This window comes from Panthera tigris, chromosome C1 (genome assembly GCF_018350195.1).
Source record: "Panthera tigris isolate Pti1 chromosome C1, P.tigris_Pti1_mat1.1, whole genome shotgun sequence".
NCBI lineage: Eukaryota > Metazoa > Chordata > Mammalia > Carnivora > Felidae > Panthera > Panthera tigris.
The window spans coordinates 161,818,189-161,845,350 of record NC_056667.1 but is presented as its reverse complement, the minus strand read 5'-3'; the positions used below and the strand labels follow the sequence as shown (position 1 = coordinate 161,845,350).

The window sequence follows — 27,162 nt, the reverse complement described above, 5'->3', positions numbered from 1 at the left end:
ATAAAAACATTAAAAAAGTTTTTTAAAAGATGTCAAAACTTCAGGATATCACTTTACTGTAGGCTTGAGAGGAGGCACTTCTTGGAGTTAATAGATTTAGTCTCTTTATAGGGGGCAACCCAAATTGATAAGTGGAAACTCTGTTTGGATGTGGCAACCAAAGAGCATGCTGAACATTTCATTGAAGGTTATACTCAAGCTTGAGCTACAGGGAAACCAATAGCAGTAAGATGACTTTAATAGTGTCAGGAGTGAATCTGACCAGAAGGGATTTATTATCCTTGGAAGCCAGTCTGGAAACCAAGTAGACATCTTAGGGTTTTTATTGTCCGTTCTTCAGCCTGTGATAGTTGTTGTGCCGTGTGGTCTGTGCTTGAAGTACTTCCTGAAACATTTGCATTCTGCCTCCAAGAAGTTGGCCTGGCCTTTCTTCTGCTCACATGAACCTCCTTAGATGTTCTCCTCCTAATGCATTTCACTTTTTATGTTGACTCCTTCTTAGTGCCTTCATATTTTTAAGTTTAGTCACTTGGCTTCGCACCGTTGGTCTTGTTTCTGACATAGCACGCCTTTATCATAGTAGCGGTAGTGGCCAGGAGCATGCGATCCAGAGTCATATGACCTCAGCTCAAGTGCTGGCGCCACTGCTTGCGACTTTAAGCTAATGCCTTCGTCTCTCTCAAGTACTGGTTTTCTTATCTAGAAAATGGTGATGGTAACAGTACCTTATAAAGTTGTTCTTGAGGTATAAACGAAGTAAGTGTGAAAGCATTTAGTAAGAGCCAAGCACAACGTAAGTGTTCAGTGCAACAAAATTTATTGCTACCTACTAGGTATTGTCTTAGGCCAGTGGCTCTCAAACTCTTTCATCGCAGGACCCATTTAATGCTCTTAAACATTACCGCGGAACCTAAGGAGCATTTGTTTATGTGGGTCACATGTATTGCTGTTTGCTGTATTTGAAAATAGAATTGAGAAACTAAAAAAAAAAAAATTATCGGTTGATTTTAAAATAATAATAAACCCATTACATGTTAACACAAAATTTTATGAAAATAACTATATGTTTAAAGTAGTGAGAAGAGTGTCATTCTTTTACAGTTTTACAAACCCTTTGAATGTCTAGCTTAAAAGAAATAAAGCTCATATCTGTAGTCATTTGTTGTGATGTGTTGTTTTGATTGGAGTGTATGAAGAAAATCTGGCCTTATACAAGTATGTAGTTGGAAAAGAGGGAAGTATTTAATAATCTTTATTTTATTAAATTTTTTTAATGTTTGTTTATTTTTGAGAGAGAGAGAGAGAGAGAGAGACAGAGCACGAGCAGGGGAGGGGCAGAGAGAGAGAGGGAGACACAGAATCCGAAGCAGATTACAGGCTCCCAGCTGTCAGCACAGAGCCTGATGTGGGGCTTAAATTCATGGACTACGAGATCATGACCTGAGCCGAAGTCAGATGCTTAACTGACTGAGCCACCCAGGAGCCCCAATAATCTTTTAAAATAGTGATTATTCTTTGATACTACACTAAAACTTGACAAGTGGTAGTTTCTTCAAGGTCAGTTGAAATGTAGACTCTGAAACCATATCAGTGAACATTTCATGGTGTTACATTAAAATCCATTGGTCTAGGGGTGCTTGGCTGGCTCAGTTGGAGCGTGAGCTGTTGGTCTCAGGGTTGTGAGTTTGAGCCCCGCGTTGAGTGGAGAGATTACTTAATAAAATAAAAAATCTTTAAAAAAAAATCCGTTGGTCTATCTTGTCTGACTAGATCTTTCACCCATGCATGGTTTTGTACTATAATGTATTTTGTCATTTCAGAAACATTAGTTCATTGAGTTACACAGATTTTACAAATGTTAGCACATTTCACTATACAGTGTATTAACAAATCACATTCTTTAATATCACTATCAATCTTATGAGATAAGTCTTTAAATATTAACAAACTGTCAGGCTCATAATGGTGGATACAGTTTGCTCCAAATTCTAATGTTCATTTGAAAGCTTGGATTTTATGCCTGGCAATAAATACGGTCAGTTATTGTCATTGACGTGAGAAAGTAACTTTGTTCATTTTCAGGAAGATATCTACCAGATATAGCCAGGTCTGAATAGACACAGTTCGTCAGTCCTTCTTTCCAGTGAAATGGCGTTGAAGAAAATTGCAGCTAGTCCACCTCACAGCTTGAATGATCTCACATATGCTTTTCCCCAAGATAATATCCTGCTGTAGGGATGCCTTGTGCACACCTCTCTTCTTCTCACACAGAATATTAAAAAGATACATACTCAGTGGTCAAGATTTAATAAAATTAATGCTTTTTAAACTCCTTCATCAAGAATATTAAGTGAAATTGAATTAGAAAAAAATTTTAATGTTTGTTTATTTTTGAGAGAGAGAGAGACAGAGCATGAATGTGGAGGTGCGGGGGAGCAGAGAGAGAGGCAGACACAGAATCCAAAGCAGGCTCTAGGCTCTGAGCTGTCAGCACAGAGCCCCACCCGGGGCTCCAAGCCACGGGCTGAGCCGACCTGAGCCGAAGCTGGGACGCTTAACAGACTGAGCCACCCAGGCGCCCCTTGAATTTTTTTAAAGCCTGATTGCATGTGGTGGTGAAGGGTACAGTGACAACTGATAGTTTGGTGCTACTGCATTGCTTTGCACTGAAGCCCAGCAGTTTTACCCACCACAGCTTTTGCACGGAGTGTGAGAAAAGCAAATAACCTCTTAGTATAATTACGAAAATTGATCTTGTGCATCCCCTTGAAAGAGTCTCAGTGATCCACGAGGTCCACAGACCACACTGAAAATTGCTGTTCCAGGCACTGTGAAAAACAGATTCTTTGCCCTCATGAAACTTACATTCTACTGGGAAGAGACAAAAAACAGAATTTGGTAAAGTGTTGGTACTTTAGATAGTTACAGGTACTAAAGAGAAAAAATATGACAACTAATGAAATAGAAGAATATGAATTGTCAGGGGGTTTTGAGCATTTTAGATAGGGTGACAGAGAAGGCCTCATTTAGAGGAAAGAACTGAAGCAGGTGAGGGAGCAAGTCAGGAGAGATACCTGCAGGGAGGACATTCCAGTTCTAGGAAACAGCTACCTGGAAGTGTTTCTTGTTATGTTTCATAAATGGCAAGGAAACCAGAGACTGGGGAGGAGTAGGTGAGAGGAAAGAAGAGGTGAACCTAGCAAGGTACGAAGAACCCTCCAGAGTCTTGTGGGTCAGCACTTCCAAAAAATCACATGCATGCACATCAGCTGGGGGTCTTGTGAAAATGCTGTTTCTGACTCATAGATGGGAATTGGTCCTGCAATTCCGCATTTCCAACAAATTACCAGGTGAGGTCAATGTTGTGGTTCTCTTTGAGTAGCAATCTTGTAGGCATTTGTAAAGAGTTTGGCTTTTATTCTGCGTGACGTAGGAAGCCATTGGAGAGAATCTAGCAGAACAGTGGCCTATTCTCACATGTGTCTTAACATGGTCAGCTATAAATAATAGTAACAGTAGTGGATCTGTAATCACTTATCAAGAGATGTGTGTTAGAATTTTTCAGATTTTAGAATGGTAATACATTTCATATATATGTATTTTATGACACTCCAGCAATGTTTGAGAAAACACTCTGTAGTCATACATTGATATTTCTGCAGTGAAATGAACAGTCACACTCAACAGAATAAATAAAGACTGTAAATATTCTTTTTTTTTTTTTAAAGTTTATTTATTTTGAGAAAGAGAGAGAGCATGTGGGGGAGAGGCAGAGAGAGATGGAAAGGGAGAATCCCAAGCAGGCTCCACACTATCAGTGTGGAGCCTGACGTGGGGCTTGAACCCACGAACCATAAGATCGTGACCTGAGCCAAAATCAAGAGTTGGACACTCAACTGAGCCACCCAGGTGCCCTAAGACTGTAAATATTCTTGTATCCATTCAGGTGAGGTTTTTGCCACCAAATGAATTATAAAGAATTATGAAAATACTTTTAGGTTTAGGACAGACCAGTGTTTGCTGCCAGATGAGTTATAAAAATACTTTTACTTTTCAAAGCACTTGGATTTTAGAGTTGAGAAAAGATGGACCTTTGTTTCTATTATCCTTTCAGGTAGTTGCTCTTCCTGTCCCTGCACTGCAGGAACTTTTAAGACAAATAAGTCTATTACATGTTCATTTCAGGCCTTGTTGGATGCAGCTGTGGACAAGAGAGCGCTTTCATGCCCCAGGTCCTGCTCTCAAAGGAAGAAAAATAGGTACCTATCAATTTGGAACACAAGTTCTCATTTCCAAAGAGTTTTTTCATCTTGGCAGCCTGGACTGTCATGTGTGTAGTCAAAGCACATTTAATTAAAACATGCTGAGCATTTTATTATACCTTGGGACAGTTAGCATGTGCTTAGAATTATCCAGCTCTGCTCATTTGTGGTTAACACAATATTACTTCCATATCAGACTCTGCTTTCTTTCCTACAGCTCTGAGCTGCCTTCTTCCACATTTGGCCCCACGTCTTGTAATCTAAAGCAAACTTCTCTGTGTTCTTCACAATCCGCTTTTTTTTTTTTTTCTTTAGGTGACTGGTTTTCCCAGAGAAGTCCAGTTTAAAAGAAATGCAGTAGGAAATTATCATGATAAAATATGTTGCTATCTTTTCCCATCTCCATTATCTGTGATGTCAAATTATTACTAATAGGAGCATTATCTCTCTTTTCCCAGTAGAGTTTCACTTAAGGGTTATTATATCCCTGCTCTGAGTACCTGTCTTCTTGATAAAGCTTGAAAACACTGATATAAGGCAAGATTTTGAAAGGTTGCTGTTTTAATGCTTGCTGGCAAAATGATATGTTGACTCTCATCATTAAGGAATCCTAACTATTATATGAATCTGTGTCCAAAAAAATGCACATTCTAATAAACACATTTTAGTGCAACTGCTAAGCCCGAGAAAATGGCGATAGACTCCTTTTGCTACAAAACTATGTTGGTTTATGGGAAATGCGTGGGTTGGGAATAATTGTCTGAAGGATGAATAACAACTAAGAGAAAAACATTGCAGCTTTTCCTGTAAGAAAAGAACAAGGAAGATACACAGTGGACCCTTGGTGGTTGCAGGGATAGGGGTGCTGACCCACCCACCTCCACACAGTTGAAAATACAAGTGTAACTTTTGATTCCCCCAAAACTTAACTACTAAGCCTTACTAATAATAAATATTTTGTAGGTTGTATGTATTATATACGTATCCTTAGAATGAAGTAAGCTAGAGGAAGTAAAATGTTATTAAGAAAATCATAAAGAAGAGAAAGTACATTTACAGTACTGTACTGTAGTTATCAAAAAAAAAAAAAAATCCATGTATAAGCGGACCTGCACAGTTCACACCTGTGTTGTTCAAGGATCAACTTTGTACTGTTTCTACTGAAGGAAATGAGAGCATTTGAGACAACAGGGTTATGGTTCTTAGATAACTATCTGGGAAGATCTCCAGTAAAAGTATAGTTTTACTTGGTTGTTTTCCAGAACTTGTATTTATAAATAGTGAAAATTCTGCCAGGAGTTTTCATGTGATTACATTTTTATTGTCTGTAACTTCAAGTGCTGTGGATGGTTAAAAGTCTAAGTTATTGGATTTGGAAGAAGTGTTAATCAGGTATATTTTTGTGTGTGTGGTGAAATGTCTATGCCATATGGTATATTCCTTTAAGGATGAATTACAAGGACTTCATAAAAAGTTAATTCATTGCCGTCTGATTTTAGGTGTGTGAGCTATAGAGAAATCAAGTAGAAGGGTATACTTTTTTTTTTTTTTTTTTGCTATTATTGAGTTTCGTGTCATCTATTTTTTGTGGAAGAGGGTTTTAGGAAATATGTCCTGTTATTAAAGGTGAGTTTTTTTACTTCACGAAATCCAAACGAGAGCCATTTGAGAATGTTGAGAAGTTACCGGGAGGCTTGGTGGCAGTTTAGTCTCCTCTTGAAGTTCTCCGTTAGAAACCTGGTGTTAAGTAGGCCTATCTGAGGACTTTCTGTTAATGTGCCAACAAGTTGGATAAACAGTATCAGAAATTATCATATTCTTTAAAGAGAAAACCTCAGAGAGATATGACTTGCTGTCTAGAAGAAGAAACAGTAGGTTGGAAAATGACAACCCTTACCTTTGAATTGAGCTGAATGACCCAGTTCCCGTGTATAGCTTTTTGTTTCCAAGCCTATAGTGAAAACTTTGAGTAAGCAGAAAGACTTTGTTTGTGTAGTCTGCTTGCGAGGTCTGCCAAGTTGGTTAGAGGAAACATTGCTTAGGTCTTCATTAAAAGCCAAACTTGAGTTTTAAAAAGGAGAGGTTTCCAAGTTTGGTTCACATCTCATTTAGGAGGCTTTGTTGGCCCCATGCTGTGTGTGCATGGTGAAGAGATGAACACTGCATTTGCAAAATATTTGGTTTTAGAGATCTTTGATGAAACAGAATGTGAGCACTGTAGTTACAGTCAGAAATTTTCTTCCATGTATTAGCAGTTCTGGGTCATTATTCTCTGAAGAATTAAAAACAATTATCTTTGGGTTTAAAAATAGTTTATTTCTGTCAGAATTGTATCATGACACATCAGTTCTCAACTTGGAACAGTTTTAAATGACTTTGTGTTTTCTAAGGGTGAATTTAACTGACCTGATTTGGCCATCACTTTCCAGAGTGAATTTTAATTATCTTAGTTGAAATGCTTCCTTCCCACGTTTTGAAGCATTTTCTAGGAAAGAAGTTTAGTCAAGGTAGGAGATACCTAGAAACCTAGTGAAGCAATTTTTTATTTGTTCCTTGTTGAAATTGTTTATGTTATTATGAACCTTTTTTTCCTCTGAATTTTCATATTCTAAGAAATACATTTCTTTTAGAGTAAGAAGTTTGGTTGTTTTCTTTGTGACTCAAATATTAGCAGTAGTAATTATTTGGTATTTATTGTAGATTTTATGCCCTTGTTCTTTTAAAAAGATCACTTTATAGTAAAATAGACTTTTGTGATCACAAGCATCTCATTATTTTAGTATGCCAGAATTTGGTACAGAAACAGAATAGCAACATGTCATTAATGCCTTTCATTTTCTGATTAAAGCAGGACAGGGAATCTCTTGCCAGTTGGTTGAAAGGTGGGTCTTCATTTGAAGGGGAGAAAAACTCTTTTTCTTGTCAATAAATGTCATTCTTTTTACAGAAATCAAAATTGCTAATTTTCAAACCAAAGACAATCTGAAACAAATGTTCTTTAAAACATTAATCACAGTTTTTGAGTGTTCATGCCTCCTTAGTCTAAACCTCATTTAAAATGCAACATAGTCCTTTTTGAGAAAAATCCATCATATTGTTAAAAACTTTTGGTTTGAGCCTAAAACAAACAGCTTAAATTTAACATTTGAGTCTGTTCTATGGTGAACTATTTATCTTTTAAATAAAAAGTTAAGCAGATTTAAACTTAACAGAAAAATATTGTTCTAAGCCAAAGAATTCATTTAACATAACTATATAATGATACACAAACTATTCATATAACAGTGAAAAAATTTTGTTTTGTTTTCTAAAGTCAGTCATTTTGAACAATATGCATAGACATACTGGATATAAATAGGATCCAGTTGGAGAGAGCACAAAGATTTACTCAATCATACAATGTTTAAAAATTTCTTTTTTATGTTTATTTTTGAGAGAGAGAGAGTGCAAGCAAGGGAGAGACAGAGAGAAAAGGAGACAGAGAATCTGAAGCAGGCTCAGGCTCTGGGCTGTCAGCACAGAGCCCGATGCAGGGTTCAAACCCATGAACCAAGAGCCAAAGTCGGACCTGAGCCAAAAGTCGGACGTTTAACCGACTGAGCCACCCAGGCGCCCCAGTCATACAATGTTTTATATTTATTCTAAAAATTCAGCATATTAAGATATTTTATAAATATATTTAATCATGTCAATAAATGAACATTTTGAGTACCTCCCCAATAGCCCTAATATTGTAAATTATATCCTATCAAAGATATTATCCTAGATATATTTTCTTAAGATTTTTTAATCATTGCTTAAAGAGACAGATGAGCATTTTGAAATTTTTAATATTAAAGGAAAATTGAATGTCCTGAAAATATTAATACTTAGAGAGAAAAGCACAGAAGAAAATTAGAGCAAAGATAAGTTTAACATTAGGACTTGCTTAAAATCTGTATCTTCAAGTTTTGAAAAGCAAGAAAAAATTGGAATAATTTTTTATAGACATGACAAAATATGTAAAAGTAAGATTTCCTTGACTCACAATTCTAGCAGTTAACCAAAAAGAAAAGAAAATTTAATTACGCAACTTCTCTTTTTCTTAATGAAAGCTTCCCATTCAGCAGATTCGATTAGAACAGAGAGAAGAGGGAAATGAGGACCTGCAACGAGATTCTGAGGGGAATTCAAAGACCGTAGAGGAAGATGATGCCTCAAAATGTGTACATTTGCCACAAAGCTTATATTTGATTCCCAGGCCTCTGAGACTGGGAGTATGATTTCTAGGGTAGTGTGTTCATTTCAAGAGCCCACTCAAAAAATTAGTCTTGTGGAGTTTGTTAAATGGGACTTTTTTTTTTAATTTTTTTTTTTTTAACATTTATTCATTTTTTGCAAGACAGAGAGAGACCGAGCATGAATGGGGGAGAGGCAGAGAGAGAGGGAGACACAGAATCTGAAGCAGGCTCCAGGCTCCAAGCTGTCAGCACAGAGCCCGATGCGGGGCTCAAGCTCACGGACCGCAAGATCATGACCCGAGCCGAAGTCAGCCGCCCAACCGACTGAGCCACCCAGGCGCCCCGAATGGGACTTTTCTTTATCTGAATCAGTTTCCACGGTTTTCTCTTCTTACAGATAGTTAACTTACACTTTTAGTTTTTAACAGTTTTTTTTTTCCTCCTTAGCACAAATGTAATATATTCCTTGAATACTTTTTTTTTTTTTTTTTTTAAAAACCACATAGTCTTATAAGACAAGTAAAAAACACCATCTAGAGAAACTTCATTCTTCCTGGTTCTGGGAAAAAATAATGCCACAAGAGCCTAGGGCATCCATTGTATGTAATAAGTTAACTTCTCTCCTGTGCTTCTAGGGAGACACTGGTTATCTATCATACGTGGGGGAACTGAGAAAATAGTCACTCAGAACGTTTCCTGTGCTAGGTAGGTCAGATGAGGAACCTGAATGAGAAAGGCTGATGTAGAGCTCATGAATGTGACTTAAATGATGGTATGTTATTCTAGGTCTTTCATATTCTGTCTCGTTGGCTCTCTGCCCCCATATGTATGTACACACACACATCTTTTCTTTCATTTCTAAAAGTGCGATCAGACGGTACATACTAATCAACTTGGTCTTCATTTTCCATACAGTTTACTGATCTCTCTTTTTTTCTTTTGGCTTTCTGCATTTATTTGTTTAGATTTTGCTTACAGTCACATAGGAGAATGTCTCGAACAGAACCTTTCTACTTTTCCACTTGCTTAGACGCACCTGTGACTTCTGAGCCCATTATTCCCCACCTCTGCATCTTTGCTCCGTCAGTATTACTGGCAAGTATTATTTCTTTCTTTCTTTTCTTTTCTTTCTCTTTTTTTTTTTTACTGGCTATTTCTTCTACCTCATGAGAATTGAGAATTGGTCTGGGCTTGACGGTAGCACCCCTCTCTCGGCAGACATCTGAGTATTTAGTGGGAAGTAAGTACCAAGCAGAAGAAAACACATTTCATTACTTGTGGATGCTTCCTGGACAACTCAGCCCAGGATCCCTCCAGTGCCTGCATCTCAAGCTTTCCTCAACATGTCTTTTATTTCAACCAGTCTGCATTATTCGTGGTTCCTCAAACACTTCTGAACTCTCTTGTTTCTGTGTCCTTATCACTGCATTCCCTCTGTTCAGAATGGTGTTCTTCCTCTTACCTCCAGTCTCCTTTCCTTAGCTCCTTAACTTTAAAAATCATCGGTCTTTGAAAACTCTCATCAGAGGATACCATCTCTGTTTTTCTTTCTTGGCGCTCTGGCTAAAAGTGACTCCTCCTTTCCTTCTTTTCTTTCGTCAGTTCAGCAGATACTTACTGGGGATCTGTTCTTGCCAGGAATTTTGACAAAATCATGGTTTTACTTCTATTATCTTGTTTGTGTAATAATGTCCACCTTATTTTCCTAAATAAATTACATCTGGACCCACCTTGTAACTGACATTCTTACCCAAAGGTGTTTAATACATATTTACTGAGTGAACGAAACTTTCTGATTATTTTAACATTGTCTGTGGCAGCATAACTTTTTTTTTCTTATAAAATTTTCTTTTGTGTAGATAGAAAAGTATTACTGACACTTAAATGTGATGGAGAAAATCTTCTAATGGATTTTGTAGGTATGTACTTAATTTAAAGACTCGTCCATACCATACTAAGGTTATTTTAAGCAGCTGTCCCTGAGTTTTTAAGATGGTTTTAAGGTGAGCTGTCCCTGAATCATATGTTGTCTGGCTGTCATTCTCAGTCATGCTCTAGTGATGGAAGTCTGTCACGTTTATAAGCTTGGCGTGGGTGGTTTCCCTGACAGAATCAAAAAGGGGGGAGGGGAACCCTAGAGACTGCCAGCTGAAGGCAGATCACAGACATTTGGGACTTACTGGCCTGTAACTTCCTTTCAACAGGCTGAAAGGACTTTAAAGTGCTAAAAGACCACACGATTTCCTCTCTTTTCTTCGTTACCTTTTGTATTTCTTTTCTTAGATGAAATGTACCTTAGCCCACCATACCCCATATCCTAGATATGCCAAAAAGATCACGATTTAAAACAGTTCTTCCCAAAGTATGGTTTGGGGACCTCTGGGGTTCCTCAAGTTTTTTTCAGTTTCCACAAAGTTAAATTAGAATAATAAGACAACATTATTTGCCTTTTTCACTCCTCTTCTCTCACAAGTGTCTGCTTGAATCTTCCAGAAGGTACATGGCAAGTGATACTACAATAGGTTAAATATAGAGGCAGGTATGAGAATCTGTCTTCAATTAGACCAGACACGAAAAAAATTTGCAAAATGTAAAACAAATACTTGGTTTTGAAAAAATAGCTCTTTTTCATAAAAGTGTTAAAATATAATGCCCTTATTATTTAACAAATTAGCAACTAAAAATTTTATTAAAACGAAAACAAATTAAAATTTGTCAGTTTTATAATGTGGTTCGTATCAGTAGATATTAAAAGCTCTTTAGAATCTGGATTTTTGAAACCAAAAGTTTGAGAACCACTGGTTTAAGAGATGTAAAATATTTAAAGAAGAACAGACTTTTTTTTTTTTTTTTGGTGGATGTTTTTATTTATTTTTGAGACAGAAAGCAAGGGCCGGGGAGGGGCAGAGAGAGAGAGTTGGGGAGATAGGAACCTAAGCGGGCTCTGCCCTGACAGCAGAGAGCCCAATGCAGAGCTCAAGCTCATGAGCTACGACATCATGACCTGAGTCAAAGTCGGACACTTAGCCAACTAAGCCACCCAAGCAACCCCAGACTTTCTTTTTTATGTCTGTTTTATTTTTGAGAGAGAGGTAAAGGAGGGGGGGAAGGGGCAGGGACAGGGAGAGAGGGGGAGAGGATCCGAAGCAGGCTCTGTGCTGATGGCGGAGGGACCATTGCAGACTTGAACTCAGGAACTGTGAGATCATGACCTGAGCTGAAGTCAGTCACTTAACCAACTGAACCACCTAGGGCCCCAAGAAAACAGACTTTTAACAGATTACAAGATAAAGTCCTTTTGATGTAGTCAAGGTGTCTTCAAGCTGGAATATACAGTAATTGAACATACTGGTTTCTAGTTGCTGGGCATTTAGGTTGAGTCCAGTTTTTCAGTCTTAAAGGAATATTGCAGTGATATTCTTCTATATTGCTATTTTCCAGACATCCTTAATTGTTTTACAGTAAATTCCTAGAACGAGAACAGAACTGCTGGGTCAGAAGGTATGCAGAAGGAACTGACATGACCTGTTATATAACTTCAGGGGCCAAGTATGCCCCCCTGTTTGTTGTTGGTGTTGGTAATCAGTGCCCCAGTTATCAGGAAGTCCAGGGTCTTTCTCTTTAGGTAGCCTCTTCCTGTAGGTTTGAGCCCCTGAAGTCTTAGTCCCACAGTGGTCCCATCCTCTTCCAAATGCAGAAGGAGAGGTGCAGTGTAACAGTACACTCTCTGTCTTCCTTATTTTTATCAGTTTCTGTCAGTGTTGAAGACTAGCCCCATATTGTTTGTGATAATTGCTTATCTAATGCCGCTGGGATCCTGTTTCTGGTCAGACTTGGCCCAGGTCATGTGGTAGGGTCCCCTCCCTAAGGAAAGGAAAAAAACCCCTCAAGGCAACCTTGCTATTCTCGTACTTGACAACATCCTTCACGACCTCGTAACATGAGACCACTTAATCAGACTACATGTTTGTGTGTTACCATATATGGGAGACAAAGAAGTAAACAATATATTTAAAAAACTACACCCGTGGCGTTCGGGGCTGAGTTCTTTGGGTACGAACCCGACTGAGCGATGCCGGCAGGAATAAAGTTGCTTCCTGGGAAGAAGAGCCTCTGTGTCACCACTCTCTGTGCGAGAATCCTGCTACGATCACAGTAGTGACCCCACTTGGAGGTCCGGATTGCAGTTTGCTAGTTCATGCTCTTATACTCAATGATTTCAGTGTACCAGGGAGGATGAGGATGCTTCATGCATCAGTCTCATGCTGGGTCAGAATCTGTCCTCCCCAATAAACCCATAAGCACTTTTGTGTGGCCCCAGATCACCGGTTCAGTTAATCCATTTTCAAGGTCATTTTACTTCAGGAGTGTCTCTGCCTTTTCCTGCCAGTGGAACTTGGTTTGGATTATGAGTTTCTTCTGGAGCAGAATTCCTTAACTTTGAATCTGAGGAATCAAAGATTGGAGTGATGTTTCTTCCCTTCCAGAAGGACTTAGCGTCCTAGAAAAATCCGTCTCCCCAAATCTAGCAACTAACTCTGCCCACTAAGAGGTTGGGGCTTGTTTCTCTAAGTCATCTAGCCATGCCCCCTCCATGGGCTGCTTTCCCCTGATTCTGAGGACAGTGGTGCCTGCCCGTTGCCTAACTTGGTCAACAAAAAGACCAAGGTGACCTAAGGCTCCCTGAGCATTAGAAAGATTGTCATAATTTTTAAGGGTTTTCCTTCAAAGAGCATCTTATTTGAGCTCTGTCATAACAGGTGCCTGTTAAACACTTTGAAAGGCTTAGGATAAGTATTGCTAATTGCTCTCCAGAGAGGTTGTGCCAGTCGACACTCCCATCAGCAGAAAAATACATGGCTAGGAAAAGACTTTTAAAACCCAAACTTCACTCAAGGGGTGCCTGGGTGGTTCAGTCGGTTAAGCGTCTGACTTTGGCTCAGGTCATGATCTCAACCCGTTCACGAGTTCAAGTCCCGCATTGGGCTCTGTGCTGACAGCTCAGAACCTGCAGCCTGCTTCAGATTCTGTGACTCCCTTTCTCTCTGCCCCTCCCCCGCTGGCGCTTTGTCTCGCTCTCTCAAAAATGAATAGACCTTAAAAAAATTCAAACAACCCCAAACTTCACTGTTAAAAGCCACTAAATCATTAGAATTGTTTTAATATTAAAGGAAACTCAAACTTTTCTCCCACTATTTCTTGGTTATTTGCTAAATGCTCATTTTATTTGGCCACATAATTGTGATCTGTAGCATCTTGAATAATAATGCCTTCTGTAATATAGTAGGTATACAGGGAAGAACAAAATAATAAGAAGAGAACGCACAGCTGAAATCATTGGCAGTGGCCTGAGGCTAATATGGTAACATCATTATGTTTTTAAATTCACTTTTGGTGAGGGCAGAAGAGGGTACTCATTTACTAAAGCTCTCCTAAGCGTAGGGTGCTTTATGTATGACACCTAATTTGATCCTCACAAGAAACCTGTATTGTCACTATTCCCATTTCAGATGATGATATTATTCCATTTTATAGATAAAGAATAAGATACAGAGAGGTAGTGAATTTCCTAAAGCCACACAGCTTTAGGTAAAAGTTGATGTTTCCCTAAGAAAGTCTTATCTAGGACTGGATACACAATTCTCCAGAGGCAGGATTTTGAGAATTAGCCTCTTTCTCACCTTCTCCAAAGTCAAAGCAACCTGCAGAAGGCTATCTATCACTGCTTGGGTACAGGCTTTGTACAGCGTTTGTGAGGAATTAGGGCTAACTACAAAGTTAGAGGGCACAGTCCCAAAGGCTTCCTTAATTCTGACACCCCCTCAGGTTTGATAATTCACTAGAAGGACTCCTAGAACTCACTCACAGTCAGGATTTATTACAGGGAAAGGTACAAATTGTAATCAGCCAAGGGAAGAAGCATGTACAGCCAGGACCAGGAGAAGGACAAAATGTGGAGCTCCCCTTGTCCTCTCTGTTTAAAGCCCCCACACATAGTGATGAAGTGCTTTCTGAGGTTCCGAAGCTCAAGAAGGCTGTGATGCCTCTTACGGAGAAGATACATGTGTTGGATAAGTTTCACTGAGGCATGAGTTACAGTATACAGCTGTTGGCTGTGAGTTCAGTGCTAATGAATCACAATATTTATTAAATAAGGTGTCTTTAAACAGAAACAAATAAACAAGGTTATGTATTCATAGGTTGATGAGAATGTTGTGACCAGAGGCATATAGGAACCTAACTTTGTGTTTTCCCCAAGGAACAGTGGTTCAGTATTCACTAATTGAGTGTTCAAGGTGACTCTGTAGAATAGAACTTGAAATAACGAGAAGCAACTGTATTTGCTGCTTTACTTCGTTACTCATTTATTCATGTCATCTTTTATTTGTTCATTAAAAAATATATTTGAACACTCCTGGGTGCCAAGCAATTTCTACATGACTTAGAATTTCCTTTGTGTGTTCTTATGCCTATCGTTAATAGTCTTGCTGTAGCCCTCTGACTCCAAATATTTGTGTGGTTTACGATAACATAAGTGAAGTGTTGCCATTTTAAAGGTTGAGGGGAATGTTTTGAGTCTATGATCATTTTTACTTGACCTACATATGCTAGATTCAGCCTTCTCCATAAACTTTTCGTAAATTTACTTACCTCCGTGGAGACCAGGATTTTTTGGACCAGATTCCTTAATGGGTTCGTGTTGGGTGGTAGCAGAACCAGGTGAGGTAGCTGGCCACGTATTCCCACGCCGAGACGCTGTGTCAGCCGATTTAGCTACATGGTATTGCAGGCAGAGCTTTTGACCAGCAAAATTATTACTGAGCTGTGCTTTACTGATGAGATGCCAGACCACACTGGTACCTCTCCTTTTTCTAACTCTCCCCATCTCCCGCAAGTGTTTTTATTTCCATCTCTTTCCACATCCTCTTTTACACTGTCGCCTAAACCCTCATTCAAGCAGAGTGAGGGGAAATGGACTTGAGAAGCAGATGTTCACCTCATGGTCTTTGTGGCTCCCTGGATACTCTCCTCCACTGAAGTGTTTCTCCTTTCCTGGTTTTGATTGTTCATGATATATGAAGACACTAAGTACCTTGCTGCTCTTCTCTCCTGAAGTTAGTAAAACCAGTTACACTGGAATCCTCCAGATACGATGGGGAGATACACTTATGAGGATTAAAACTGTTATCTGGTGAATTTGACTGAAAAAGAAAAAATTCCAATAATTTCAGGGATCTGAGAATCCCTTAATTGTAGAATTAAGCCCAAAGATACAAAGACTTTATTGACTATCAATGACTGTGAGAAATGAGTGCATGCTGTAAAAATTAACCTTGGTGTTTTTATGTGCTAAACAGTTGAATAAATACAGTCACTTTCTTTGAACATCTTTGTGAAACTGTACTCCCAAGAAAATAAAGATCAAGACTAAAAAGCCTCTGAATGTCCTTTAGAGTCTTAACACGATGCCTAGAACACAAAGACATCAACAAACATATATTAAGTATATATTAATATAACTTAATTTAATGTATATTAACCATATGTGATTAAGATATAAATATTCAGTAATGTTAACTTGGTGTTTATTCTTCCAGATACAGATGAATATAGACCTCCTGTTTGGAAATCTTACTGTAAGTATGCAAATAATTTTAAATTGGGTGGGTTATAGTGCTTTATAAGTGATATAGAAATATTAAAATCATTAGGTATGAAGATTCATTTTGTACACATTATTGAAAAATTAATTTATAGCAGGGTTTGGGAACAGCGTAGAGGTAGTAATTGTGGGAAAACAGGAGTGTTTCCATAAGGTCTGTCTATGGTTTGCATGTCTGGAATGCATCTCATCTCTCTGAGCTTGCATGAAATTCCATATTGAACTTGAGGCCACTTGTTGACATTGGCTGATAAAAACTAATGAAAAGAGAAGCTAACTGAGAATTCAAGCAATCTAATTATTCTCAGATCCTAATTCTTTATATGGAAAAGAACTATGGGCTATATAAATGATAAGTCAGGAGGCTGTCTTCATAGAATGAATGGATGAAAACAGGCAAAAGTGGTTTTGTTTTGTTTTTGTTTTGTTTTGTTTTGTTTTGTTTTGTTTTGTTTTAGGAATTGCTTTCCTGCATATGAGAGACCTTTGAATTCTATTTTGCTCTTTAAACTTTGCATTAGAATAAAAATCTTTTCAAAAGAGTCTAGGCTCTTTGCCCTTTATTACCCCTTCCTTGTCTTTGAGAATATTGTTTCTTCAAGTAAAAGATATTTCAGATTTTTTAAAAGTGGAAATGGGATTAATACAATCAAAGTAGCCTTAAAAAGAAATCCATGAATACACTACTGCTGACGCCATTACTGTAAGTTTTTGTTTATGTATGGAGTTGCATAAGCAACCTGAGAAACCTGTACTTTAGACATACATTATCAACACCTTTGTAAGTGTTGAGTTATCCTAAGTTTTGATATTTGTAAGTTGCCGAAATTTGCCGCCTGCAGGATCAGCTATTCAGATTCTTGGTTTTGTGTTCCCAGAACAACAGATAGTTTTATTTCAGCAGGTTGCTACTTTGGGCTACTTATAGTAAGCAAAATATGAATAATCTCTAGAAATATTGCCATAGAGACTTTTTCCCCACCCCTGCCTGTGCCTTTTTTGTTTATGGGAAGTATAGTTCAAAGAATGTATAAAAATGACTAATGTTCTTCTTAAAAATTTGTCTCGCAATATCATTGGCTAAAAACCTATTTAAAATTCTTGTCTGCTTTTTCTGGTTTTCAGTTTACCTTTGTTCTCTTTGTTCTGACTTGTACCTTGCACATTTTTTATGTAAGAGCATCTATGAAGCCTCACACTGTTATGGAATCATGGTGATGATTTTTTTTCCTCTGAAGAATATTGATCACTAAATGTAGTATAGGCAGTTTGTATTTCTGTATCTCTAAATGTCTCCTAGTAGCCATCATTTTAAAAAAATGGCATATTTCTTTTTTTATTTTTATTTTTGGAGACAATTCTGCTACTGAGTTTCAGTTTTTTGTTTTTTGTTTTTTTTTTTTAGTAACCTCAATGCCTGAGCTCCCCGCAGGATAATTCTAAAACTTTACAAATATGAACCAATAGGAAAATAGAACTAGCAAGAAGTCTAAGTTGAGGATTTTTATTATTTATTACAAAAAATTTTTTAATGTTTATTTATTTTTGAGAGAGAAACAAAGAGTGTAAGTGGGGGAGGGGCAGAGAGAGAGGGAGGCAAAGAATCCGAAGCAGACTCCAGGCTCTGAGCGGTCAGCACAGAACCTGACACGAGGCTCGAACTCAAAAGCTGTGAGATCATGACCGGAGCCCAAGTCAGACATGACCTGAGCCAAAGTCAGAGGCTTAACCAACTGAGCCACCCAAGCACGCTTAAATTCAATAATATGCGATTATATATGTAGAAAGAGAAGAAAAATTCCCTCCCAGAGATAAACTTAGATATACATAAACATACTTTCTCTGATGACCACCGTGTTCTATTCTCATTCTTTCTTCATTATAAATCAACCGGAAGTGAGGCTAGAATGTCGTGGTATTGGTGTAATTTTCACTGATTCATTTTCAGATACTCTGAAAATTATTCTTTCCTTGGCAAATTATTTCAGTATCTGAATTCCTTCTTTTGCTGCATTTACTCTATTTGAAGAAGTGGTGGTAACTTTGGCTCAGAAATTTTGTTTTTAGGGGAGATTATCTTTGAAGATAGATGTTTGCAATATAAATAGGGGAGAAAAACACATCTGTTACTTCTACCATAATCCTAATTTTAGTTTCAAGTTTGACATGTAATAATGTGCTTCAAAAATCGATAATCATTGGGGCGCCTGGGTGGCTCAGTCAGTTAAGCGTCCAGCTTCGGCTCAGGTCATGATCTCTTGGTCTGTGAGTTTGAGCCCCTCGTCGGGCTCTGTGCTGACAGCTCAGAGCCTGGAGCCTGCTTCGGATTCTGTGTCTCCTTTCTCTGCCCCTCCTCTGCTCATGCTCTGTCTCTCTCTGTCTCAAAAATAAACAAACATTAAAAAATTAAAAAATATACACATATATAACCATTATTTGCTTCTATTAGAGACGTGCCTTATGTAATACAACCACCAAGAATTCAGGAAAATAAAGGGCCAGATTTTGGAGAACACAGCCAAATACCCAGTACTAATTTGTTACAAGGTAAAAAGACATTTGTGTGGATTATGATTTTTCTATTTATGCTTGCCTTTGGGCTTTCACTAAGTTTAGTTTGTTTTATTTTCTTCGTGTTGCTCTTAACAGATTTTAATTTAATAACAAATAGAACTGTACCATAGTTTTCTGTAAAAAGCAGCCAGTTTGTGATTCCTAATATATTTATGCTTTCTACATAAGGGCAATTTAGAATTGTTTGTAATAGCAGAATATTAGAAAAAATCTAAGTGTCTGCCATAGGAGAGACATAGGTTAACTGAACAACCTATAACACCAAAAAGAACGAGGAAGATATCTGTGAGCTGATGTGGAATGATTTACTTTCTGTCTTTACAGTATATCAGCTGCAGCAGGAAGCCCCTCATCCTCGAAGAATTACCTGTACTAATGAGGTGGGTGTGATGCGACTGTTATAAGAACGTGTCTCTCAAGTGATGAATCACTGTCTTCTACTCCTGAAACCAATATTCCACTCTATATTAACTAACTAGAATTTAAATTAAAATCTGAAAAAAACACAACCACCACAAACCAACAAAAAACCAAAATGTCTCTCGGTCATCTGTTTACCAAACTTTCACCTTCCTCCCGTGGCATGGTTATTTGTGGGATTGGCCAGTTATGTTAGTTAGCTTCATAAAGTTGTACTTGAATGCATCTTTCTTAACGTTCTCCTCAGTTGCACTGTCACTTTTTAATGGACTATTTGGAGTATAGAATGTGACAGTGTAGTTTCAAGTGATGTTAGTATTCTTCTCGGTTAAGTCACACATTCTTCAATAAAGTTTGAAGGCATTATTGAAGTAACTTTTCCATTAAAAGAAAGATTTATATTGTGGTTTTGAAAATGAGCAGAGGACATGAACGGTACTTATCACCGTATTTTCAGTACTGAAAAGACGTTCAACTTCACAAACAATAAGAGAAATGCAAATTAAAATACACAGAGAGACCATTTCCACCTTTTTAGATTGGCAAAAGTTCAAAAGATTAGACTATGCTTAGTTGGTAAGTCTGTGAAGAAACAAACACTCTCATATATTGCTGATGGGAATGTGAAGTGTTACATTTTATGAGAATTTTGTGGTATCTGACAAATCGATACCTGCATTTACCTACCATTCCCAATTTCTAGTGATTTACCCTGATGAATTACCTGTACAAATATGGAATTATATACACCCAAAGTTTTTTATTAGAGGATTATTTGTAATAGCAGAATATTAGGAAAAAAACCTAAATATCAGTCCATAGGAGACTGTGAATAAACTGTGATATTAAAAGGAATAAGGAAGTTTCTGTGAGCCGATACAGAATGATTTCCAGATAGAAAGTGTATACGCAGACATACCTTGGAGATATTGTAGATTTGGCTAGACCCACTGCAATAAAGCCAATATTGCAATAAAGAGAGTCAAATGAATTTTTTTGTTTTTTTGTACATATAAAAGTTATGTTTACACTATACTATAGTCTTTTAAGCATGCAATAGCATCATGTCTAAAAACAATTTACACACATGAATTTAAAAATACTTCATTGCTAAAAATGCCGTCATGTAAGCTTTCAGTGAGTTGTAATCTTTTTGCTGGTGGAGGTTCATGCCTCAATACTGATGGCTGCAGTTGATCAGTTGTGGCTGGTGAAGGCTGGGGTGGCTGTGACAGTTTCTTAAAATAAGACAACAATGAAATTTGCCACATTGATGAACTCTTCCTTTCACGTACGGTTTGTAGCATGTAATGCTGTTGAGGAGCATTTGAAAGAAGCAGAACTTCTTTGAAAATCAAGAGTCAATCCTCTCAAACCCTGCTGCCACTTTGTCAACTAAGTTTAGGTCATATTCTAAATCCTTGTCGTTTCAACAGTGTTCATGCCATTTTTATCGGGAGTAGATTCCATCGCAGGAAACCGCTTTCTTTCCTCATGTACAAGAAGCAACTCCCCTGTCTTATCATGAGATTTCAGCAATTCGGTCATATCTTTAGGCTCTACTTCTAATTCTGGTTCTTCAGCTGTGTCCACCACATCTGTGGTTGCTTTCTCCACTGAAGTCTTGAACCCCTCAAAGTCACCCATGAAAGTTGGAATCAACTTCTTCCAAATTCCTGTTAATGTTGGTATTTTGACCTCCTCCCATGAATCGTGAGTGTTCTTTGTGACGTGTGGAATGGTGAATCCTTTCCTGACGGTTTTCAGTTTCCTTTGCCCAGATCTATAGAGGAATCACTATCTATGGTAGCTATAGCCTTATGAAATGTATTTCTTAAGTAATAAGGCTTGAAAATCAAAATTACTCCTTGACCCATGGGTTACAGAATGGATATTGTGTTAGCAGGCCTGAAAACATCATCATTCTTATTGTACATCTCCATCACAGCTCTTGGGTGACCAAGTACATGATCACTGAGCAGTAATATTTTGAAAGGAATCTTTTTTTTCTGGGCAGTAGGTCTCAACAGTGGGCTTAAAATAATCAGTAAATCAGACATGCTGTCATCCAGACTTTATTGTTCCATTTATAGAGCGTAGGCAGAGTAGAATGAGCAGAATTCTTAAGGGCCCTAGGATTTTCAGAATGGTCAGTGAGCATGGGCTTCAACGTAAAGTCTCCAGCTGCATTAGCCCCTAACAAGAGTCAGCTTGATTTTTGAATCTTTGAAACCAGGCAATGACTTCTCCTCTCTCACAGTTCTAGATGACGTCTTCTTCTAATATGAGGCTGTTTCATCTTTACTGAAAATCTGTTGTTTAGTGTAGCCACCTTCATTCATTAGCTCTATCTTCTGGATAACTTGCTACAGCTTCCACGTCAGCACTCACTGCTTCACCTTGTACTTTTATCTTACAGAGACGGCTTCTTTCCTTAAAGCTCATGAACCCACTTCTGCCAGCTTCCAACTTTTTTCCCGCAGCTTCCGCACCTCTCTCAGCCTTTATAGAATTGAAGAAAGTTAGGGCTTTGCTCTGAATTAGGCTTTGACTTAAGAGAATGTGGTAGCTCGTTTGATCTTCTATCCAGACCAGAACTTTCTCCATTATTGCTTTCTTATCATTCATGTGTTCACTGGAGTAGGTCTTTTAATTTCCTTCAAGAACTTTTCTTTTACATTCACAGCTTGGCTAACTGGGATAAGAGGCCTAGCTTTTGGCCTCTCTCAGCTTTTGACGTGCCTTTCTCACTAAGCCTAATTGTTTCTAGCTTTTGATTTAAAGTGAGAGATGTGTGACTCTTTCCCTTGGACATTTAGAGGCCACCGTAGGGTTATTCATTGGCCTACTTTCTATCCTGTTGTGTCTCAGGGAATAGACCCAAGGAGTAGGAAAGAGATGGGGAATGCCCAGTTGGTGGAGAAGTCAGAACACACACAACATGTAGGGATGAAGTTTGCTGTCTTACGTGGGTGAGGTTTGTGGTGTCCCAAAACAATGATGATGCTAACATCAGAGATCCTTGATTACAGATCACCATGACAAACATAATAATAGTGAAAAAGTTGGAAATATTGTGAGAGTTACCAAATTGTGACACAGAGACACAAAGTGAGAAAATGCTGTTGGAAAAATGGCATGAACAGCCTTGTTGGATGCAGGGTTCCCACAAACCTTCAACTTGTGAAATCCCCAGTGTCTGTCAAGTGCACAATAAAATGAGGTGTGCCTGTATGGTAATTATGGTCCCTTTTTAGTAGTAAAAAAGGGAAAAATAGGAAGAAAGTTAAGCGTTTTGTGCAAAAGAGAAACACGGGAAGGATTAACCCAGAGACCGGTGAAATAGTTATCTGTAAGGAGTGGGGCAGGGGTGGGGCTGCGGGGGGGCAGAGTGGGGAGGATAAGGATGGAAGTCAGACCTCTCTGATGATGTTTTTATATAGTTGCAACTTTTGAACTATGCAAATATTTCACATATCCAAACAACAGAATTAAGTAAAAAATGATTTAAAAAGCAAACCCTAAAATTGAATACAAATAGAAACAAATGAACCTAACAAATTCATAGCATCCTCACCCCAAAATTAATTTACATAGCTTATAAACATTATTCTGACCATACAAACTTAGAGGGAAATGTACTAAGAATCATAACCTGCAAAGAGATCTTTATACTTAGCAATTTGTTGTTGTCAGTAGCACTTTGTGTGGTAATTCTGAAATTATTTTGTGTGTGATACAGGATAGAACAAATGAGTAACTATATTAGATTTTGGGGAGCCAGTGTTCGTGGGAGATATAAATATGGAGCTTTGAATTCGAGTTGGAGGCATAAATGTGAATTCACAGATTTTTAAAAGTATATTTTCTATCGCAGTCCGTGGAAAGGGCTTAGAAGCAGTGATGCCCTCGTAAGAGTAAACATACTTGGTGCCCAAATTTGGTTTCCAAGTACTATCTCCTACTGAAAGGAGCCAGTGTTCCTTACAAGAATTCCTGATTCCAGAACATGGGGCAATGACTTCTTAGAACCTTTTATATCGGAAAGCAAGAAGAACTCAAACGGATGGGGACATGTCAAAAGACCCTAGGAGCCCACTTGAAGGGTTATCGCAGATAACACAGAAAAGATAATCTGTTGGTGCATAATGATGCTTACCAAAAAAACTACCCCAATACAAAGAAAAAACAACAACAGAGGGACGGAGTATAAAGTCCTTTACAGCAGAAACATAGCTAAACATGTAGAAGGAGTGATAATGATTGTGCTGATAATTGAGTCAAGCAAGGATCATCACTGGACATTAAAACCATTGAGTAAAAAGACTGTAGGTGAAGAGAATGTTTACATGGTTTTAAGGCATCACCCTACTAATTATTTATGCATTGCAAGGAGAAAGATATATTTTTATAGTGGAGGGATCTGGCACGCTCACCCTTATCTACATGATCAACTTTAGCATTACCTGTATTGGGACAAACTGACGTGTCTCTGGATGTGATGTAATGAGGCAAACACAATACCATCTAGATAGTACTTACGCCAAAAATGCTTCACTTAAATCTGTTTGTGAAGTATGAATCAGATCCAAAGTGTGTGCATTCTATAAGACATCGGTCCTGCAAATGTCCTTTTCATAAAAGAAATAACAGTGGTGGGAACATTCTAAAATGAAGGAGACTAAAGAGATATGACCACGTATGCAGTATGTCTACCTTGAGAGGGTCGTAGAGACAGAGAACTCTCTCTCTATTTAAGGCTGCACGTTTTGGGAATAATTAGAGAAATTTGAATATGAACTATATATTAGGCAAGAGGGAATCCTAACAACTTTCTCAGATGATATACTATTAAAAAGAATGGCTTCTCCATTGTTTAAAAACATGTGAAATGGATTCTGTTATTGTGAAAACTGGCTAAACATTGAACAGCCCTGAAAGCATATAGTCATAAAATTAATTTATCAAATTAGTCAGGGATTTCATGGGATTATCTTTTAAGTGTCCTGCTGCAATTTAAGTATTTGTAGGCATCCAGTCTGCACGTCTGTGTGTAGGGGGTAGTGCTTGATGATTGCATTTTATTGCTACTGTGCCATGATCAAGCATGATGAAATAATTTTATATGTAGTGAACATTTTTTTTTAATTTTTTAACGTTTATTTTTGAGACAGAGAGAGAGCATGAATGGGGGAGGGTCAGAGAGAGAGGGAGACACAGAATCCGAAACAGGCTCCAGGCTCTGAGCTGTCAGCACAGACCCCGACGCGGGGCTCGAACCCACGGACCGCAAAATCATGACCTGAGCCGAAGTCGGCCGCTTAACTGACTGAGCCACCCAGGCGCCCCAGTAGTGGACATTTTTTATAAATGCTATCTAGTAAAATGTTTCATTTTGTTATACTCTGGCAAGACACAACTTTTTAAACTTTTAAGAGAAAGTAAGATATTGGCAGTAGTTCTGTGAAAAGTCTGGAAGTGTTATTAACGCAGTTATCTTTATTGAGAAATATCTGTACTTTGCCTTTCTCAGAATTTGAGGCCACCTAAATGAAGACATAAGAAAAGGAATTCAGAAAGAAAAGTTGAGGAAAATAAAAAACACATATATGCCGGTTGATTGCAGTGCTGATTAAGGATCAATAAAATTGTGTGAAAAGGGAATCACAGTAATAAAGTACGCAATTCTTAAGGATCAGAAAGGCTACTAAGATCCAGTTTTTACCTGAACTAAATTCTTTTAAAAAATTATGTAGCTTACTAAATGAAATACATTTATTGATGTTACTTACATTGAGCAGCTACGGTCTTACAGCAAAAGTAGGTGTATGATCGTTTCTTATAGCAGCTGGCATAACATTAAGGAGCAACAAATTACTGAAGCTAATTGTTAAAGGGCTAAACTGTAGCCTTCTGATGATCCACCTTGATACAAAGAGACGACATAGAATGCTAGGAGATTGGATGGCTCTTAGAGTCTCTGAAAATAATTTCCCTCGATTTAGTTTTGTGACGTAGTTGACAAAATCCTGCCATGCCCTGAAAAACAAGAGAGTCATATTCTATACTGTTGGTTAAAGGAAGGCATATAAGTACCGGAAAACAAGGGATACAATTGAGATTTTCTTACTTAAATTTTCCCGTTTTCTTTTAAAGATGAATTTCTTTCTTTTTTTTTTTTTAAATGTTTTATTTATTTATTTTGAGAGAGAGTGTGTGTGTGAGCAGGGGAGGGGCAGAGAGAGAGGGAGAAAGAGAATCCCGAGCAGGCTCCACACTGTTAGCCCACACAGAGCCTGATGTCGGGCCTGAACTCACGAACTGTGAGATCATGACCCGAGCTGAAATCAAGCGTCAGACGCTTAACCAACTGAGCCAGTCAGGTGCCCCTAAATTTTCTTATTTAAATTGTTTTCAGTCTGCTTAGGTTTCTTTCACGGAAGTTAGTAATCATGTTCTAAGGGCAAATTGGTGAGCAAGGGGAGCATCTGGGTCGCTCAGTTGGTCCGGTGTCCTACTTCGGCTCAGGTCATGATCTCAACACTTTGTGAGTTTGAGCCCCACTTTGGGCTCTGTGCTGACAGCTCGGAGCCTAGAGCCTGCTTCTGATCCTTTGTCTCCCTCTCTCTCTGACCCTCTCCCGCTCATGCTCTGTCTCTTTCGAAAACAAATACACTTTAAAAAATTTTTTAAAAATTGGTGGGCAAGGAATGCTGCTTTGTGGGCAGAAGGATTTACTGTGGACTGGCCCTTCTATCAGACTGTAACCACCGTCACACATTGTTCAAAACTGATAACCTATTAGCTACTCAACTTTGCTTAATAAAGGGTAGTTATGCATGCATAAAATATGCATATTTAATTAGCAAGTCAGTAGTGATATTTCTGTATGTGACCAATTTCTGTAATAACAACATCTTTCTGTTTTCACCAGGTGATAACTAACGGACAATTAATAAATAGTGAGAAATGGTCTCATTTGAAAGACATGACATTCCCACTCAATATTGCTGTAATGTTAGATTTATAAATATAGATATCAAGAGTATGTCACTAACGCTAATAACCTACTTTGAGCAATATTCAATCTCATTAAATTCCTGTAAAACAATCAAATAACTTAGATATCTATTTGAAATGAAAGTAAAGCGTTAATCAGTGAGATGGAGCTAATGTAAAATACCTCTCGGATAAAGAAAGTTTCAGTCTTAGTCTTGATTAAATGATAAATAGTGTGGGAGAATTAAAGGTCCTTGGGAGTGATGAGCACTAAAGATAAAAATGTACTGAGTAACCAGTTGATGTTCAACCTCAAATATTTAACTGGGGAATTGGATTTGGGACATTAAGCACTAAGAGGCCACTGTGTTTTTAAGGGGGAAAAGGAAACAGGATTTAATTACCACTGAAATGTGGAGAGAAAAAGAGAAAAGTTAATGCGGTAGATAAACTGATGGTTCTTTTAAATAAAGGTTATTAAATTCGATGGGCACTAATTATAACTATAAAAATGGTCCAATGACATTGTCTTTAAGGAAATGTCTGCAGTCATAAGAGAGGGAGAACTGACCCTGTTCATGTGTACGTGAACATTTCCCTTCCCTTTTCTTCTAACCGTAGCATTGTATTGCAGATTATCAATTCAGAGACTGGGGAATTAGGCACACCCAGAGGGAGTACGCATTTAGTTGCCAGCCATGTTTTGTCACCTTCTCTTGTGGTCTAAGCCCTTACCTGGTGATGAGCTCCATATTCTGTACTTTCTCAGCTGAATTGCTATTAGCATTCATCAGATCAAGACACATAACACTGTATTTTAAAACCTGAATTCTACTGTTCAAACAAATCATAAATTATTGAAGACAGAACTCGTAAAACACAGTATATCTGGTAGTAAGAAATAACATAATTTAACAGAAAATAAAATTGTAATGCTTTTTTCTCTAATTTCAGAAGATCTTTCCAATTGCCGTTATGAGTGTTAAAATATAGAACATTTTAAAAAATATTTTTGAGAGAGAGA

The 27,162-nt window shown here is 37.9% G+C and overlaps 1 protein-coding gene across 2 annotated transcripts in view; it reads left to right on the top strand.

The window, feature by feature from the left end:
- CHN1 (chimerin 1) overlaps positions 1-27,162 on the top strand; it is a 200,379-nt gene that overhangs the window by 30,948 nt on the left and 142,269 nt on the right. For both annotated transcript variants that reach the window (XM_042994728.1, XM_042994729.1), the window contains exons 2-3: positions 16,081-16,119; positions 19,044-19,099. In XM_042994728.1, the coding sequence (XP_042850662.1) occupies positions 16,081-16,119; positions 19,044-19,099 (95 nt within the window). The remainder of the gene's footprint in view (positions 1-16,080; positions 16,120-19,043; positions 19,100-27,162) is intronic.